Consider the following 19,329-nt stretch of genomic DNA (forward strand, 5'->3'; position numbering starts at 1 on the left):
TGTGCAACTCAAAGCATCATATAATGCATCATTTTGGGTCGTGTACTTTTGATATTAAAGCGATTGATATTGTTTTACGTTTGTGATTTATGAGATGGGAGAACCTAAGAAACAAAAAATGGACTCTGAATGTAGGAGTGGACAGATCTTTACTTTTTTGTGGAATATGATAGTAAGCCAACATGTTTGATTTGTAAAGAAAGTGTGGCTGTTTTTAAAGAACATAACATTAAAAGGCATCATGAAACCAAACACATAAACACATATGGAGGCATTCTTGGTTTGAGCAGCGAAGACAAGATTGTCAAGTTACGACTAGAGGTCGGGGGATTGACGAGAATAATTAACAAAAAGGGACTAGAAAATAATTCGTCGATAAGGGCCAGTTACAGAGTTGCTCACATCTTAAGTAGAGCAATGAAGACTTTTTCCGCTGGCGAATGTGTAAAAAAGTGCTTGCTAGCGGTGATGGAAGAACTGTGTCCTGAAAATAAGAAGCTGTCAGCCTTTCTCCTATGACAATTACGAGGCGAGTGCAAGATATGTGTGAAAATCTCCATTCACAATTAAAAGACAGCAGCAGAATTCGAAATGTTTTCTATTGTCGCTGACGAGTCCACTGACATAACTGATACTGCGCAACTCTTATCTGGTATTTATTCGCGGTACAAACAGTAATTTTGATATAAATAGCAGAGGAGTTAGCAGCTATGAGGAGCATGGATGGGACTACAACTGGATAAGACCTGTTCAAAGAAATGTCTACCATCAAAGATCTTGCTCTTCCTTGGAACAAATTAGTTGGAGTGACTATACTGATGGCGCTATAAATATGGTTGGCATTGGTTGGATGTCACAGCGAACTGACAGCAAGAGTCAACTAGTCACTAAATCCCAGCCACCCCCCTGCGGATAATTTTTTTCTTTTCTTTTTTGCTGCTCTCATGTATCTTTTGATCTAACAAAATGTAGGCCTACTTTTAACATAAACACAGATCTCTCTATAAACTCTATTGGTTTAAGATGAACAGGAAATGCAAGGGTTAGCTGTCTTGCTTGGGACTAAATCTAACTCTTATCTAGGTTTCAACAGAAAAAAGTCATATCTCTAGTAAAATCAATCTCTTAAGACTTGGATTATCTACATGTAGACGTAGCTCTATCTAGCTAGATCTAAAGACTAGATCTAGTCACTCTAGATAGCCTACAGATTGTAACAGCTCTAGATTCTAGGTCTAGTTCTAAAAGAATTAAAGATCTAGAAATAGTCGTTATTGAGGTTATAATGTTGAATGTAGATGAGACTGATGAGTAGATTTGACTTATTTTGAGTAGATGATCAATCATCAAATTCTAACTAATTCATAGTAATTCTAATAATCTAATCACTAATCATGAGTAATGACTCAATAATGTCTATTATTATTATTATTAAATTCTATAGTACTATAGTCGTATAGACTAAGTCGACTAAGTGAATTAGATAAAGATCATTAGAGTATAGTTACACTGAGTTACGCTAACTTACAGTGTATAGACATAGTATAGTCTGACTAATACTATGTCTCAGTATCAGTACTATGTCATCTCTATTTCTGTAAGTTACAGAGATATGATTATGATTATCATATTAAATGATATTATTATTATGATAATACTGTAATAATTACTAATAATAGCATAGAACTCTAATTAGTAATAATTTACTTAATAACATAGATCTAGACTCTTATTCTATAGTCTATTATAATTTATGTAAAAAATATAATAATTATCTATACTATAGCATACCTATCTAATCAATCTTACTATGAATATGATCTATCATTATCATCATAAATTATAGATCTAATGACTAATGCTGCACTCTCAGAGTCATAATAAAAATATAATATTTAATATATTTATATTAAATATAATATTAATATAGATAGATCTATAATCTATATAATATTATATATAAATATATATATATATATTTATACAAAGAGATGGGTTGAACATTACTCCGAACTCTACGCACATTAAGCTCAGTCTCGGCCTCAGCCCTTAATTCTCCGCTGTCTTTGTGTCTTTCTGAGTATTTTATTAAATTTTGTATTTGAAGATTATGGTTCAGTGTTTCAGTCCTAATGACTATAGTTCATCTTGTACAACACTTTTTCATGTGAGTGTGGAGCCCTATTTTGGACAGACACTCCCCCCTATCCACATATATTACAACCAATTTCCCACAATGAATGATCTAGATGAAGTACCCATCCTTATAGAACTCAACAAAGCCATAAACAAAATGGCTGCCAGCAAAGCCCCTGGATCTTCTGAAACAGTGCGAAGCTACATTAAGCCAACCTCTTCATGAATTGCTCTGCAAATGTTGGCAAGAAGGTGCTGTACCACAGGACCTATGTGATGCTAAGATTGTCACCCTGTACAAGAGCAAAGGTGACATGGAAATTTAGTATTAGTAGGCAAAGTCTTTGCTTGTGTGAGACTTCCTAGACAACAAAAACTCAGTGATCGGGTCTATCCATAATCAATGTGGCTTTCTCTCTGAGAAATCCACAATCAACATTATTATTTTCCCACATCCGTTATGTGGATGTAATCAAACGAGACCTAAACGCAGTGAATATTGATACTGCCCACTGGGAAGACATAGCCCTAGACCGCACTACGTGTAGAGATATGGTGACCATTAAAGCTATGGACAGGGAAAAAACATAGTTCTTAGAAAAGCGTACCAAATGCAGAATGGCTGGCTCCTCTACCACCAAAGCGAAAGCCACCTTAACCTTGTAATATATGTGGATAGGGGGGAGTGTCTGTCCAAAATAGGGCTCCACCTTCACATGAAAAAGTGTTGTACAAGATGAACTATAGTCATTAGGACTGAAACACTGAACCATAATCTTCAAATACAAAAACAAAATTTAATAAAATACTCAGAAAGACACAAAGATAAAGGCACATTCCTCGTTCCATATGCTAGGATAAATTAGTACAAATGCTCTTTCTTCCCTAGCGCTATTAGAGCATGGAATGGGTTGCCTGAGCTAGCCAGGAAAACCAGTGACTTGGCAGAATTTAGGTCATTGGTTAATATGCATGACTAAATGCATGACGCGTAGGACGTAATCATCTTCTTTTTTGAAGTAACGTCTGTACCATATAAGATAAGAAGGTGGCCAACATCTAGATCTAGAGTCTAAAATCTTGTCTTGACTCTAGTTCTAGACAGAGACTCTCAACTCTTAATGTCTTTAGACTCTATATATCTTAAAAGTAAAGTTCCCCTTGTGATCTTTTGGGTCAGATGATGTAAAGGTCATCTGTTTCTGTGGCTCACAGTTAATGAGGGTGTCATGTGGCCAGCACAACGACCTTTACTTACAACCAACTAATGTCAGGTATCCAATACAGCTGGGTGAACTCAGAGGTGCCCATAGATCCTGAAATAAAAAATCCCAGTCTTGGCCAGGATTGAAACCTGGGAACCCTGGTTCGGAAGCCAAGCGCTTTACTGCTCAGCCTCCGCGCCTCCTCTGTGTATGTAGATTATTATTATTACTGTTGTTAAGGTTTAATAAAATGCTATTATATGAAAACTATTGTTTTATTTGCTTATTAGGCTTAGCTTTTCTTGAATGTACATTTTTTATTGTTTAAGGTGGTAAAGGTTTTAAATCTAGATCTATCACATAAATTCCATTTCTTTAAAACAAAACTACAATTTGATGTGTAAATTAACTTTTTTTTTCTACTTTATTGTTTAGGTGCTGTTATGGCATATGATTCATAATATTTAAAATATATATTTAAACGCTCTTTTGTCACATGGTCATGGGCCTAGCAAGATCTTTCCGTCGTAGACGATCAACACTACTGTTCTCCTTAGTTCTCCTGCTATTGCTACTAGGAGGAGCATACTACTTTGGCTTTTTCAATGTCACCACTTCAAGTCTTGCACAGTATTCTGTTAGGTATCTTCGGTACCAACATTACAAGCAAACAGAGGCTTACAGAGAAGGCCCAGGAGAAAAGGGGGAACCTGTATATCTTGAAGGGGAAGAAAAAAAATTGGCAGACAGTCTTATAGAAAAAGAAGCTTTTAATAGAATAGCCAGTGATAAAATATCATTAGAGAGATCTCTAAAAGATGTCAGAGATCCCAGGTAAAGAATTTTAAAAAAATATTATTATGCTTCATTTATTAGAATGTATCAATGAGGTTTCATTGGATGAAAGGGTGTAGTCAAAATTGTGAAATAATACTGTTAGGCCTATAATCATGTGATGTGCACTGGTAACTTGATGGAAAATTATTCACTATGTTGTGCTTACTATGTTGTGCTTAAGAAAGATGGGGCTCTGGTGTTGACAAAAAGGAACAGTCTTGGGTCCACTACTATTTTTAATTTACATAAATGATTTACCAAATTGCATTACTTCAGGAACAAAAGTCAGATTATTTGCAGACGATTGCATAATATATAGAACAATAAAAACAACACAAGACACAGATATTTTACAAAGAGAATTAGATGAATTACAGAAATGGGAATCAAATTGGAGCATGTCTTTCCACCCAGAAAAATGTCAGTTGTTAAGAGTAACAAAAAAACTAAAACAAATTAATTCCACTTATCTTATTCATGGCAAACCAGTAACACAGACTAAAAACGCAAAATACCTAGGTGTTATAATAAATGAAAAACTGTCATGGAATCCACATATTGATGAAACTACAAAAAAATCAAACAAAGCATTAGGATTTATTAAAAGAAATTTCTATAAATCAAATAAGAACATAAAACTAAAATGTTATTTAACCTTGGTTAGGCCAATAATAGAATATGCATCCTCTGTTTGGGACCCCTCAACTCAAGAAAACATTAAGAAACTAGAACAGACACAAAATAGCGCAGTGCGATTCATAACAAACGAATATTCACATTTGACTAGAGTAACACCTTTAGTAAAATCACTAAATTTAGAAAGCCTTCAGGACAGAAGACTCAAAAGTAAAGTAGCAATAATACATAAAACACTGAACCATAATCTTCAAATACAAAAACAAAATTTAATAAAATACTCTGAAAGACACAAAGATAAAGGCACATTCCTCGTCCCATATGCTAGGACAAATTTGTACAAATACTCCTTCTTCCCTAGTGCTATTAGAGCATGGAATGGGTTGCCTGAGCTAGCCAGGAAAACCAGTGACTTGGCAGAATTTAAGTCATTGGTTAATATGCATGACTAAATGCATGACGCGTAGGACGTAATCATCTTCTTTTTTGAAGTAACGTCTGTATTATATAAGATAAGATAAAAGAGTTCTTCAATAAATAAAAATAATGAAATAGGGTTTATTGGCTTCAAATGTGTTAATACAATTTTTAATAGAGTCTAAGATAGAATTAGATTTATGGCCTATTTGAGTCTCTTTTGCGGCTATTGATAATCTCATGCATTGAAATACAAGTATATAGATATGTGTGTAAAATCTTCTTTCGTATTTTCAATTTTAAAAATTTAGGTAAAAAATTTATGTTCAACATATATATATATTCACTATAGGAGAAATATGCCCCATTAGATTGTAGATACTATGAAGTGTTTACATTGAAGCCTTAACTAACTTTGGATCACAAAATTTATTTTTTTGTAATTGTAAATATTTGAAAAAAAATTAATTGTCCTCATTTTCCCCCACTTAATGACTCAAGTGAAACTGGCCAACATTGATTACTTGACTTTGATACATTTCTTTTCAGTTTTGTTATTTATTTATTTACTGCTTTTTTTTTTTCAATTCTATATTTCAGATGTAAATCTATAGTGTATCCCAGTGATCTCCCAAAAGCCAGCGTGGTTATTATATTCCACAATGAAGCCTGGTCTCCACTTCTGCGCACAGCACATAGTGTAGTGAATAGATCCCCTCCACAATATTTACAGGAGGTCATCTTGCTGGATGATTTCTCTGACAAAGGTAGTCAGATTGATGGTACCAGTTTACCAATTTTATATAATTAAACACCTTAGGCAAATGAATGAAAAGGAAATGTATTTTTAAAAATTATGGTGTCATTAAGCCTTTTTTTTTTTTTTTTTTTTTTTTTGCGAACTTTGTTTCTCTGGAAAAACCTAAAATTCTTAAGTTGATGTTATTTCATTGCAAATTAAAAACCTGAACTATTTTAATAATATTAATCATTAACTCCTATAAGACATTTTCTTTTCCTACAGATACATATCTACACATAAATAAACGTATCATTTAACTTTTTCAAAATTGAAAGTAAACTTAGTGGCGTAGCTAGGGTGGGGGGAGGAGGGGGGAGAATTTGAAAATCCCCAAATGAGTGTATTTACATTAAAAATTAAATATTAAGCCCCCCCCCAGGGCCTCCAAACGATGGAAAATTCCTAGCTACGCCCATGAGTAAACTAATATGTTTTATATAATTGGAAACAAAAGTTATAAATATTTTTAAATATTTGTTTATATTTTTTTATACAGATTTTCTGAAGGAAAAGTTAGAACAATATATTGCTGCGACTTGGCCTGATGGCATAGTTCGTCTTGTTCGTACACAAGAAAGGTCTGGACTTATTAGAGCCAAAGTTGCAGGAGCAAAAGCAGCAGTTGGAGATGTCTTAGTATTTTTAGATTCTCACTGTGAAGTGAATACAGGATGGTATGTACATGTTTTTATGGGTCACTGTTTTTAAGTTAGTTACTTTTATTCTAGAAACATCCAGTTTTGATGTTACTTTTTTTTTATCACAATAATAATTATTCTCATTCATTTCACGTTAATTAGATTTTTAGATGTTTCTGTTCAGGATATGTCACATTTTTTTTGTTTTTCACTTTTTGAAAAAAATGTATCAATTATTGTTTTTTTTTTTTTTATATTTTTTATTATTATTAAGAATTGCAGCTTGTTCCAATAATGACTTGAAAATTGTGATTATTAGCTATAAGTTTAAAAAAAAATTCATTTTTTAATTACCAAACTAAAACAATGCCACAAGTCTTTATTCTTTATTAAAGTTTAAAGAATGTTGTATTGTTTAGTCAGCATGAATTTGACTTTAAAAAAAAAAATTTTTTTTTAAATATTTTTTGTTGTTGGATATTTCTGTAAGTTTTACTGAACCTTTTTGTATATACAAATAAATAGCCAGTGACACTCTAGGCTTGCTTTGATAGATTTCACCTGAAGCCTTTTCATACAGGATAGAGCCAATTCTTAGCAGGATAAAAGAGGATCCCACTGCAGTACTATGCCCTGAAATAGACCTTATTGATAAGGACACTCTTCAGTATGCAGGCACTGGCAGTTACAGTGTCGGTGGATTCTGGTGGAGCCTTCATTTCTCTTGGCGTCCTGTCCCTAAACGAGAGTCACTGCGCCGTAAATCCGAGATAGACCCAATTAGGTAAACATCCTAATGCTATCGTGTTGAAAACTGTTCATTTGTTCATTGCATTTGTCATTGTATTTGTTTACAAAGACCCATTCCTGTTCCAAAATGTGAGTACTTAGGGCTTGTGGCATTGCAAGTTTGTTAAGAAAGAAAAATAAAGAGCTTTAAGTTAGACTGCATTATTTTCATTGTTAGGCTTGAACCAATTGTAAGTCGAATAGCTGAGGATAGGACAGCTGTTCTCTGTCCAATAATAGATGCAATAGATGACCGCTCATTAGAATACTCTGGTAATGGTGGATATACTACTGGGGGCTTTTCTTGGAGCCTTCACTTCACATGGGCTGATGATTCTCCAAGGGCTATTGAAAGTCCTGATTACATTAAACCAATACGGTAAGGTATTTGTGGCCTAGGGTTTTAAAATCTTAAAGCTTCCCCAGACTTTCTTAGATATACTTCTAGGTTTCTCTTTGTTTTTTTCAATATTCTATTTACATTCACTTTGTTCTTCTCTTTCTAATAACCGGATGAGCTTTAGTTTGTTTTTAGATGCTGCATTCACTTTCAACTTTTCAGTTTTTTATATATCTTTGCTACTTATAAGCTGCTTCATACTAGTTTTTTGTATTAAAGCTTAATTTTTGTGTGTGTACTAACCATTTTAAAAAGAAAATTGAAATAAATTGTGCTGTGACTTTCTATTCTGTTTTCTTTTAACCTATCTACTCATATTTTCTCTACTTAGTATTGACACCTTGTTAGTCTCAATGCTGGTATTTTTTGTTGTAAGCAGCTGTTGGTTTCCTAGAATGTTGAATGAATAAAGAAATAAAAGTAACATTTGGATTTACACAGACAGATCTAGTTTGTTTATAGAATCAATAGTATTGTCTTCATATTTACTTTGAAGTTCAGCCTTTTACAGTAGTAGACATGTTTTATTTGTATTAGATTGATGTATTATAGATTATTTTGAGCAGAAAATATTTCAAATGAAATGAATAGAATTTATGATAGTGATTGAAAAACTGAAGAAAAAAAACAAAAAAAAACAAAGTTTTGTTTCTTTATGAAAATTATTACAATATGTCTTATTATGTAATATTACAGTTGATTTTTTATTTTTATTTTAAGATCTCCAACTATGGCAGGTGGTTTGCTTGCAGCTGATAGGAATTTTTTTTTTGAAATAGGTGCTTATGATCCTGGAATGGATGTCTGGGGAGGTGAAAATTTAGAGATCTCATTTAGAGTAAGTTTATATATATATAGTAAGTTTATCCACATATATAGTATATTATATATATATAATACTACATAGTGAGTGCCATTTTATTATCAATTTCTATTAGAAAATAATGTTGCAAAATGTACTAAGGACCAATAGATAGATGCAAGACTTTGTAACATGTTACTTTCATAAATTCAGATTACATTTTATGAATAAAACTTAAAACTGCATCAGCCTTTAATGAGTTCATATAACTGTAAACAACCAGCACTATTAAATGTGTGTGTGTGTGTGTGTTTTTCTTTGATTTTCTATTGATGAATAAAAAAAAAAATTGATATTGTGGTAAATTTGTTAGGCAAGTATAACATAATTATTTTTATCAAATAATTTTTTTATAATGAATCCTATCATTCTAGTAAAAAGGCTTTGAAAATAAACAGTTTAGATAGAAACACAATTTTTGATTATTTTGTTTAATCTGGTCAAAAGTTACAAATTAATTTTTTTTTAACAGCAAAAGAATAATACATAAAAAGGAATGATTTTTTAACCTTGTAATCGTACAGGTTTGGATGTGTGGTGGAAAGTTAGAATTTATACCTTGTTCACGTGTGGGTCACATTTTTAGATCTAGTCATCCCTACACTTTTCCAGGTAAACTTTGAGTTTGATTAGAACACAAACTTACGGAATGTAATTTATACTTGTTCAAATTTATATTTTAAGTTTATAGCTCTAACCAAGTATGTTTGCAGCTTAAATTAATGAAGTAAAACTTATTTAGTAGATTTATAAAAATCTAAACAGAAAACAGGGCCTGAATAGTTAAAGAAGAGTACAGCACTGTAGTATAATATTTGTCATATTGAATTCCTATAATGTATAGGAAAAAATTGGTCAATTTCATTTCTACCTATTTTTTTTAAACTCTTAAAATACATTTTCAAAAGTCAAGTATCATGTGAAATTAACAAATGCACTGACTTTTGGATAAAGCAAAGGAAATATTTATCTTTCTGTCGTACACACGCAAAGATCTTTTAGCTTTACAAGTAATTGAGTTTTTAAATTTTTTTTTATCAAAGTACCTAGAATTTTAAAAAATTACATTAACACATTTTTAAAGAGAAAAATTTTGTCACTGTTTTTTATTGACTTTATACGTATTGACAAGTCTGTCTACTGCTTTGACTGGGCCTCTCTGAGAATTATAGATGAGCCACCCCAGTTTGATGCACACCTTATTCAATATCTTTTTTACATACAATCAGCTTGTAAACAAATGTTTTTCTGTAATACTAGGTAATAAAGACACTCATGGTATCAATTCTATGCGTCTGGCTGAAGTTTGGATGGATGATTACAAACGTTTATTTTATACACACCGCAAGGATTTACTGGTTTGTAAATTTAAAAAAATAAATGAATATTTTGGCGTTAAAATGAAATAGAGTAATGCATTATATCAGTTATATCTTAATTGTGCATATTATTTTAATTTTTCGTATCTAATCCATTCACATCAGCATTTGTAATTTTATATTTCATAAATGTTTGTAAATAAATTTATTTTTTAATGACAACACTTTAATCTTTATAAAACTGTACTTTTTTTTTTAATCTTTCAGGGCACTGATTATGGAGACATATCAGAAAGGAAAGAGCTAAGAAAGAAATTAAATTGTCATACTTTTAAATGGTACTTAGATAATGTGTACCCTGAAAAATTTATTCCAGATGAAAACGTGAAGGCTTGGGGAATGGTAAGAAGTTGATTTAAATGTGTGCACAAATATTGGTTGATATGTTTGTATGTTTATTAGGAATAGCAGTCCTATTCATCCAACTGGCAAAAAAGTCTAACCTTTCAACAAATCTTTCCATCCGGTACTGTCAATATCAAACCAAGTTATTTGAAGTCTTGGGTCTCCTGCCTTATGACCTTGCTGGTACTTTATTTTGGCCATATGATTTTTTTGGCATTCTTTTAAAGTAACCAACCTAATGGTATCTTTTATTTTTTATCCTGTCACTATATATGGGTCTTTATTTAGTTTATGTACCTAAGTTTTATTATTATTCATTCCAAAATTCTTTAACATCTCATATACCATTTTTATAGTAGATTTTTTGGTAAAAATGTAGGCCTGAATCCAAATAAGTAGTCTTCTAAAATTTAGAATATTTTGCACTTAGCATCTAAATCAGATTGTGTAAGTTACATTCAGCATTGTAGTTTGGGTCTTGTATTTGAGTTCTGAGTGCTGTTTCCCATTCAGTGGGCCTACTTCTTCATCCCAAATTTGTACTTTTAGTATGTTGTTTGTTCCATATTTAATTAGCTCTGCTGTAATAGGATCCTCTCCAGGTGCTTTGTACTAATTATTTGTCAAGTATCAGGAACTATTGCTTGGTGTGCTTCTAAAAAGTATCCTGTCTGTGGTAATTTATAATTTTGAATTTGTCTTTCATCAGTTTCATTGAGAATTCTCTCAAAGTGTGTTGCCCATCTACCCTACAATCATCTCTATGTCATAAGCTAACCATCTGAAGTATCCTTAAATTAAGTTCTTGAAATAAAAGCCAAAGAAAATCAATCAATCAACGAAGTGGACAAGCAATAAGTAGTGGATGAATTTTGTTACCCAGTGAAGACTGCTTTAATGAGATTAGAGAAAGAACAAATGAAAATGTTGGAAATGGATCTATCTTATATCTTGCTTCTACATGTTTTGTTAAATAGTTTTGTCTAGGATGAATGTAAACTATCTGTTAGAACAGTGATGTTTAAACTACAGCCTGAGGTCCATATCCAGTCTCTGACAGAGTGCTATCTTGTCCCTCTTCTTCCCACACTGCATTATGAAGCCATTGAGGCTCAGTTACAATGGACCTTTTTTATGTTGCTGTGATACACAGGATTACCTGCCTTGAGATGTCTACCCTCAGCCCTAAAAAGTTTTATAGTCATGATAATAATAATACACCCTGTTGTTATATCAACCATGGAAATAATGACTTCGCAGACACAATCGAAGCCCTAGGAGGATCTTCATTATCTGTTAAAGGGCAGTACTGTTGCAAACCTGCCAGATCATCAGAAAATTTCTCATTGGACACTGTTAAAGGGATTACAATGAATTTCGTTTCTCTTTGATGAAGCATGACCCTGGCAGTGCCAGAGAATGAAAATCATTCATAATAATACTACTAATAAAACATCTTTCCCTGTCCTTGATGAAATTTCCATCTTATAATTATGCATTACACATAACAAAACATTTTAATGATAAATAATGAACTATATTTCATACCACTTACTCAAACATACATAACATGAAGTTTACATTAGAACATTGGATTTTATTCAATGAAACAAAAGAGTTCTTGTGCTTTTTTATTTTTGTGATGCTAAAATATTTAAATCAGTGCCCCAAAGGATGTTTTTTTACCTAATTGTGCTTAGTTTGTTGTCAATGATCTTACAGTTAGTTGTTGTTTTTTTTTCTTTTATTTATTTTGATATTTGTATCAATTTTCTTTGAATCAGTACTTTCTTGAAGTTTTTTTTCTTAATTTGTATATCTAATTCTCTTTTCTTATAACCAATCAGTATCCCCACCTTCTATCTTCACCAATAGGAAAAAAAATGGAATTTGGGAAAATAGAGTATAAAAACTCAACATTTTTTTTTGATTATTGCTAGCAGTTGAAAAATGTTAACAGGAAAAAAAAGTGACCTTTTTGCATTCCTGACTGAAGTAATTTGAATCAATTGATGAATTAAATAAGAATGTTCTTTAAAGCTGGTTAGATGTCAGTAAAAAAAAAATGGGGGTAACTTAGCAATCTCAAACACCTGCATGTCTCAATTAGTACAATCTGGTTATGTCTCAATTAGTACAATCTGGTTATGTCTCAATTAGTACAATCTGGTTATGTCTTAATTAGTACAATCTGGTTATGTCTCAATTAGTACAATCTGGTTATGTCTCAATTAGTACAATCTGGTTATGTCTCAATTAGTACAATCTGGTTATGTCTCAATTAGTACAATCTGGTTAGGTAAAAACAGAATTTTTGTAATGCAATCTATTTTAAATCTGTTATTTTTGTCAATGATTTAAAGATCAAATTGGGATGTTTTGTTTACTTGATCTTGCTGATTACTCTGGTCACAAAAAATATTTTTAAAAAGTGTTTAGGAATGTGAAAATGCAACACTTGACATACAAATGCTGGATTCAAAACTTTTTAGTTTATTTCTTGGTGAGCTGGTGAAGTATATCTATATGCTGGACTGAAATATATTTTCAATCATTGGCAATTATTTACAATAATATTACTTAACATTTCTCTGTCAGCAGTAAACAATTTTGCAAACAATAGATCCCTTTCGCAATTTTATTTCTAATGCAATCAACCAGAAATAAAGAATATGACCTCTTGGCCTATTTAATTGATGTTTTTGTTAGTCATACTTATTTGACCTACATACATTTGATATATCTTCATGTTTAGGTCAGAGAAATACATTTGATATATCTTCATTTTTAGGTCAGAGAAATACATTTGATATATCTTCATTTTTAGGTCAGAGAAATACATTTGATATATCTTCATTTTTAGGTCAGAGAAGTACATTTGATATATATTCATTTTTAGGTCAGAGAAATACATTTGATATATCTTCATGTTTAGGTCAGAGAAATACATTTGATATATCTTCATGTTTAGGTCAGAGAAATACATTTGATATATTTTTCATGCTTAGGTCAGAGAAATACATTTGATATATCTTCATTTTTAGTTCAGAGAAATACATTTGATATATCTTCATTTTTAGGTCAGAGAAATACATTTGATATATTTTTCATGTTTATGTCAGAGAAATACATTTGATATATCTTCATTTTTAGGTCAGAGAAATACATTTGATATATTTTCATGTTTAGGTCAGAGAAATACATTTGATATATTTTTCATGTTTAGGTCAGAGAAATACATTTGATATATCTTCATTTTTAGTTCAGAGAAATACATTTGATATATCTTCATTTTTAGGTCAGAGAAATACATTTGATATATTTTTCATGTTTATGTCAGAGAAATACATTTGATATATCTTCATTTTTAGGTCAGAGAAATACATTTGATATATTTTCATGTTTAGGTCAGAGAAATACATTTGATATATTTTTCATGTTTAGGTCAGAGAAATACATTTGATATATTTTCATGTTTAGGTCAGAGAAATACATTTGATATATTTTTCATGTTTAGGTCAGAGAAATACATTTGATATATCTTCATTTTTAGGTCAGAGAAATACATTTGATATATTTTCATGTTTAGGTCAGAGAAATACATTTGATATATTTTTCATGTTTAGGTCAGAGAAATACATTTGATGGGAAGCGTGGTCAAGAGGCCAAGTGCGCTTGAACTTGGCTTGGCTTGGCTACCTAGAAGGGCTCGAGGTTCGACACCCGACTCGGGCAGAGTTGTGTTTACTGAGCGCCTAAAGGCAGCACGGAAAACCAACTCCTAGATACCCCCTCCCCCCCACCGGTCCACAAATGAGATTGGACCAAAAGTGCTCTGAGCATGCTATAAGCATGAAAGTAGCGCTATATAAAAGCTATAATAATAATAATATATTTTTCATGGTTAGGTTCGTAACCCAGACTCTGGAATTTGTCTGGACACTTTACAGAGAGATGAGAAAACTGTGTTTGATGTAGGCATGTTTAGTTGTCAGAATGGTGGAAGTGCAAGTCAGGTAAGTGACATTGAAACAACCCATTTACTTGTTTTTAGTTATAAAATCTTATTCTTAAAGAAGTATTCCAAAAAATATAAAGGGACAGACATATTACTTTTTGTTTTAGGTCTTCTCCTTAACTTTAACCAATGAGTTGAGGAGAGAGGAAGCATGCCTGGATAGCTCAGGTCAGGATGGCAGTCGAGTTTCATTGAGGCCCTGTACTGGACAACAGAACCAGAAATGGATTCATGATAAGGTAATATATATATATCAGGCGGTTATGTTAAATTTGGTTCTTCTTGAACATGCTTTTGTAAAAGACTTGGGTAGTGTTGACTTTGGCATATTCCTTAAAACTAAATTTAAAATCAAATGTTCCACGTAACATCTGCTATTTAAACTACACTCTAGTTTTTTGTTTTTCACACACTTCTTTTTTAAATACTGATTCTTGTGTTTTGCAATGGTAGAATTGTTTTAACGTTATTTTATGCAAATTACTTTGCTTCCTCCTTTGAAGAAGAGCACCCTCTGCCATTTTTAGGGTTCTGATCGTTGTTCGTCTCCTAGTTTAAATGTTTTTTAATAATATTTTTTATTAAGTATTGACCCACAGACCACATTATTATTATAGCTTTTATATAGCGCTACTTTCATGCTTATAGCATGCTCAGAGTCCTTTTGGTCCAATCTCATTTTTTTTACCGTAATTCAGTACATTTACCTCCCATGGAAATAGATGAAACACTTTTCTGTAACAACCCTATTTGTTCTCATGGTTCTGAATTCGTTGATCCAGTTTTTGCATTTGTTTAATTCCAGTCTAAGAACACCATAGTGCATCAAGCCTCTGGCAAATGTTTGGACACTGGGGGACAAAAAAGTGGTGACAATGTTGTGGTCAATACATGCTCAGAGAATGGCAATCAGAAATGGACGATGCAACATTATCTAGATAAGTGAGCTGTATCTCTTTGACCTTCTTTGTTTCATTACAGTCTCACTTTAAACAAATGCATAATTTTGTTTTAGAAAAAGTGTTTTTTTACAAGAAGAAAATTTCATTATTATTTTTTTGACATAAAATATGTGATCTTTATTCACCTACATTTATTTTAAAACTTTATTTTCAAATATTATTTTATTTTCTCATTTTTATATTTAACAATGAAAACCATTATGTGTAATATACATTTTTTTTTCATTTTGAATATGATGAAATTTTCGATGGTAATATTTTTACCATTAATTTATCATGAAATATGTTGATTAAAACATGTCTAGTATTTCTGTTATTAAAAATTTACATAATTTGTACAATTATTTGAAGGGCGAAAACTACACATAATTCAGAGATCTTGTACTAAAAATTGTAAAGTTTTTTTTTTCAGCATAAATCAATATATAGACTAAATGAATATGGTCTAGATTTGAGTTGAAGTATAAATAAAGCGTGTCTACAAATACCACTGCCATCACCATTCTTTATTGACTGCAATGGAACAAACAGATTTTGCATACTGCAGGTCATGTCTGTCTTGCCAACTATATATATTTAACACCACTTTTATTTAATGTTCCATTTTGTCTTTGTTTTTAAACTCAAGTGCTTTTTCTTACTGTGATGGAAAATGTTATAAGCATTGATCAGTTCTGACTATAATGTAACCACTCTTTGCATTTGAGTTGTATTTTTTTTTTTTTCATTTTGATTTATTGCTAATGAATGAAGTGAAAGTTCATCAGGGTCAAGTCTAGTGTATCTACACAGACCTATTGTTCATAGATGGCTACAAGCTACTAATATGTTGGCTTCTTCTATTACTGTTACCTACTTTTGTAGAAAGCAATGTGGTGCAATTACTTTTTACACTATCAGATGTTGACTAGAAGATCTGTTTATTGTTTTCATTCATTTCTCCGAACCCATAGTTGACAGTAGTGAACTGACATTCCGGACATTCAGAATGAAAAATAATAGTCTTTATATTATCCCATGGACTGTCGTGTTAGGTAGCTTTCAGCTCTATGACCAAGTCAATACAGGTAGAACTTCCTACAGTAATGACAAAAATGTATGGGAGTTGCGTTTTAGGTGTTGGGTTCTAGTCTACACAAATGTATTTTATGAGTTAGAAGATTTTATAAGGTTCTGACGATGAGCTACTTATGTCTGACTATCAGCCATGCACATACACTAAATTTTTGTCTGTACTCTTGCTTAAAAACTGTAACTTGTTTATATGATCATTAAAATATTGCGGGATTTTTCAATGAATAAATAATGGTTTAAAAACTTTTTTTTTAATAATTAGCGAAATGACTTTACATTTTTTAAATTATGTTGATAGCTTTTTATTTCCTATGTGTACATTTGGGCAAAAGTGATGAAGCAAAGTTCATTTAAATATTTCACTACTATCAATGAGTGTTGTACTGGCCAAATTACATCCTTATTAACCATTGTTTTCTTTGACATGTTCCTTCAGATTTGAAGATTATCCTAACCCAAACCTCTTGAAGGGGGGTGGTGGTGAATAGGCTTTGAACATGGGACCATCAAGATTGTTGAATAACAGTCCAGAGCACATACCACCTGATTTAACATTATCTACTTCTCAGATCACTAGTTTTCTAAAGGCAACTTTAGAAACTGAAAGTTTTACATGTACTTAATCAGTTTATTCAAAATGTTATTCACCTTTTCTGGTTAAGTTTTAAGAAAACTTTTAGTCTAACTTCACAACTAGTTTGAAGGAGCAAACATGCTAATTATTAGAAAGCTTACAGTTATTTTAGAAATGATTGATCTCATATTTAGTTGATAACGATGTATTGAAAACCTCAGATACAACATTCTAAATCATAAAACACAATTACTTGTGATGTGATTAGAACACAATAAATGTTGACTTTCCATTTTACCTTTAAATTTTGTTTTTTAGTAGAGTCTTGCCTGTTATCTGCAGAACCAACTACTAGGGAGATTTAATCTTAGAAGTTAAACTGGTCCTATTAAATTAGACTCAAAGGTATTCTTTAAATATGCCTATCAGAGGAGAGATCCATGTTAAGGCTTGAACTTGCCCATGTTACAATGTATCCTATATCACATCTCTTCATAATGCCATTAAGAACTATTGCAACTATGTGTTCAATGTGTGAAATGCTCAGGTTTTGAGGAAACTGTTGTCATAGGCTCTTTGCTCTTTATCTCAATCTGTGTTTGTAAAATGTTTGACATGTTTCAGATGTTCCTTCTGAATTGAAGATAATCTACTTCCTAGTCCAAACCTCCTGCAGGATGAGGGGGGATGGCAGCGGGGAGGGTAAGAACCTGGGACCATCGAGACAACCGAACAACAGTCCAGCGCACTTACTAGGCAGCCGTCTTGACCAGTGTTTGTATTCATTGATCAACATTATATAGCCGGCTTTATGTTGAATACTTTGTAGTATAAAAATGTCAAAAGTTATTCTGAAGTCTCTGTATGGTCTTCTCCTACCCCATGATGACTTAAAAACTAAGTATAGATTAAAAGACTATGGATCCAACAATAAATTCAAATACTATAAAACTAAATGTAGCTTCAAACAATGTAACTGACTGCGTCATAACATTTTGAAACCAATCATTGTATGTTTTGTTTTTTAAAATCCATCAAATTTGAATAAAATGTCATTATATACTGGTGGCCTGTACTAATAACAAAATAAACATAAACTTATACATAAAAGTTGTAATTGTGTTTATAAAAAAAAAAAAGTAAAGTTCTATAAGGCTGATGATAAGGTCATCTGTTTCTTTGTCTAGCAGTTAACAAACAGGGTGTCATGTACCCATTAGAGTTGGGGGGACTCTAAAAAATCCAGAATTCAAAATCCCAGTACTCATCGAGATTCAAACCCAGGACCAGAGATTTGAAAGCCAAGTGCTTAACCACTCAGCCCCTGCGCCCCCATAGTAAATTGTGTTTAGCATCTAAAAATCTTATTGATAACATTTATCTGTATCATCATTCATCTAGTTGTATGTTCATTTATTATGATAGTTTAGGAAATCCCTGTGTTGAGAATGTTCCTCATCATCAATGCATTGCACAGATTGATCTGTATAGGTCTGTATAGTTGAGATGGCAGTGTATGTGAAGAGACCAATGAACTGCATTGATCAGTTTGTAGGTTGTTATTTGTTTTTTATAATGAATGAAAGGTAAAATGTATATTAAAAAATAGCTCAGAATGAGTTCCACAAAATTATTGAACTTATGATATGGTTTAAACATTTGCATAAATATTGTTTCTACATTGTTTCATTTCTTGTGTACTAGATCTACAACTACAAAACAATGTTTACTTCATTTCGGTGTGCTTGCCAAGTTTCACACATTTGGTTCTCGTGTTGATGTTTCAACTAGTCCAGTCTCAACATGAGCCCATATGTATAGAGTTGTATGAAAGCTAAAACTATTGTTGATAAAGAATCATGGTTGATACAAATTAAATCCATCATTTTAGTTGCTCTCTGAACCTGCTACAAACTGTATGATGTATGTAATATTTATATAATGGACTTGGTGCTGGTGGCTGTGGGAGTTTTCACAATAAACTGTTTCTATAAGTTACACTTGGTGGTCTGTGTTTTCTTTAATGTTTTATTCCTGAAAGAAAAAAAACCTGTTCAAAACATTTAAGGGAAATAACTCCACATTTACAGCCAAATATCTTAACTTTTTTCCCTTTTTCAATGCCAACAAAATAATTTTAATACCAATAATTAATAAATTAATTGGTTTACTTTTTTTTTTTTTTTTATTGATTCATGGTTTGTTTGTTAAGTACAATAAATAAATGTGTAAAGTTACAAAATACAGAAATTTAA

At 31.7% G+C, this 19,329-nt stretch overlaps 1 protein-coding gene across 5 annotated transcripts; it reads left to right on the forward strand.

Annotated features, from left to right (window-relative positions):
• Positions 1-1,099: 1,099 nt before the first annotated feature.
• Positions 1,100-19,072, forward strand: LOC106066598 (probable N-acetylgalactosaminyltransferase 9). Of its 5 annotated transcripts, XM_056028864.1 has the most exons (13): positions 1,100-1,233; positions 3,777-4,175; positions 5,832-5,998; positions 6,530-6,707; positions 7,252-7,455; positions 7,639-7,839; positions 8,581-8,698; positions 9,247-9,334; positions 9,983-10,080; positions 10,309-10,443; positions 14,355-14,462; positions 14,572-14,703; positions 15,270-19,072. In XM_056028864.1, exons 2-13 carry the CDS (start codon positions 3,838-3,840, stop codon positions 15,408-15,410), a joined length of 1,908 nt encoding a protein of 635 aa, XP_055884839.1. In that variant the 5' UTR covers positions 1,100-1,233; positions 3,777-3,837; the 3' UTR covers positions 15,411-19,072. The 5 variants fall into 5 exon arrangements, with proteins under 5 accessions (XP_055884839.1, XP_055884813.1, XP_055884830.1 ...); XM_056028838.1 differs by lacking the exon at positions 7,639-7,839; XM_056028855.1 differs by lacking the exon at positions 7,252-7,455.
• The last annotated feature ends 257 nt before the right edge of the window (positions 19,073-19,329 follow it).

This window comes from Biomphalaria glabrata, chromosome 1, assembly GCF_947242115.1.
Source record: "Biomphalaria glabrata chromosome 1, xgBioGlab47.1, whole genome shotgun sequence".
Lineage (NCBI taxonomy): Eukaryota > Metazoa > Mollusca > Gastropoda > Planorbidae > Biomphalaria > Biomphalaria glabrata.

Excerpts from the sequence above, each read along its gene's own strand:
- LOC106066598 (XM_056028864.1), top strand. The coding sequence starts at position 3,838 with ATGGTCATGGGCCTAGCAAGATCTTTCCGTCGTAGACGATCAACACTA. Across the intron at positions 5,999-6,529 it reads GGATGATTTCTCTGACAAAG|ATTTTCTGAAGGAAAAGTTA; the intron begins GTAGTCAGATTG and ends TTTTTTATACAG. Across the intron at positions 9,335-9,982 it reads TCATCCCTACACTTTTCCAG|GTAATAAAGACACTCATGGT; the intron begins GTAAACTTTGAG and ends CTGTAATACTAG.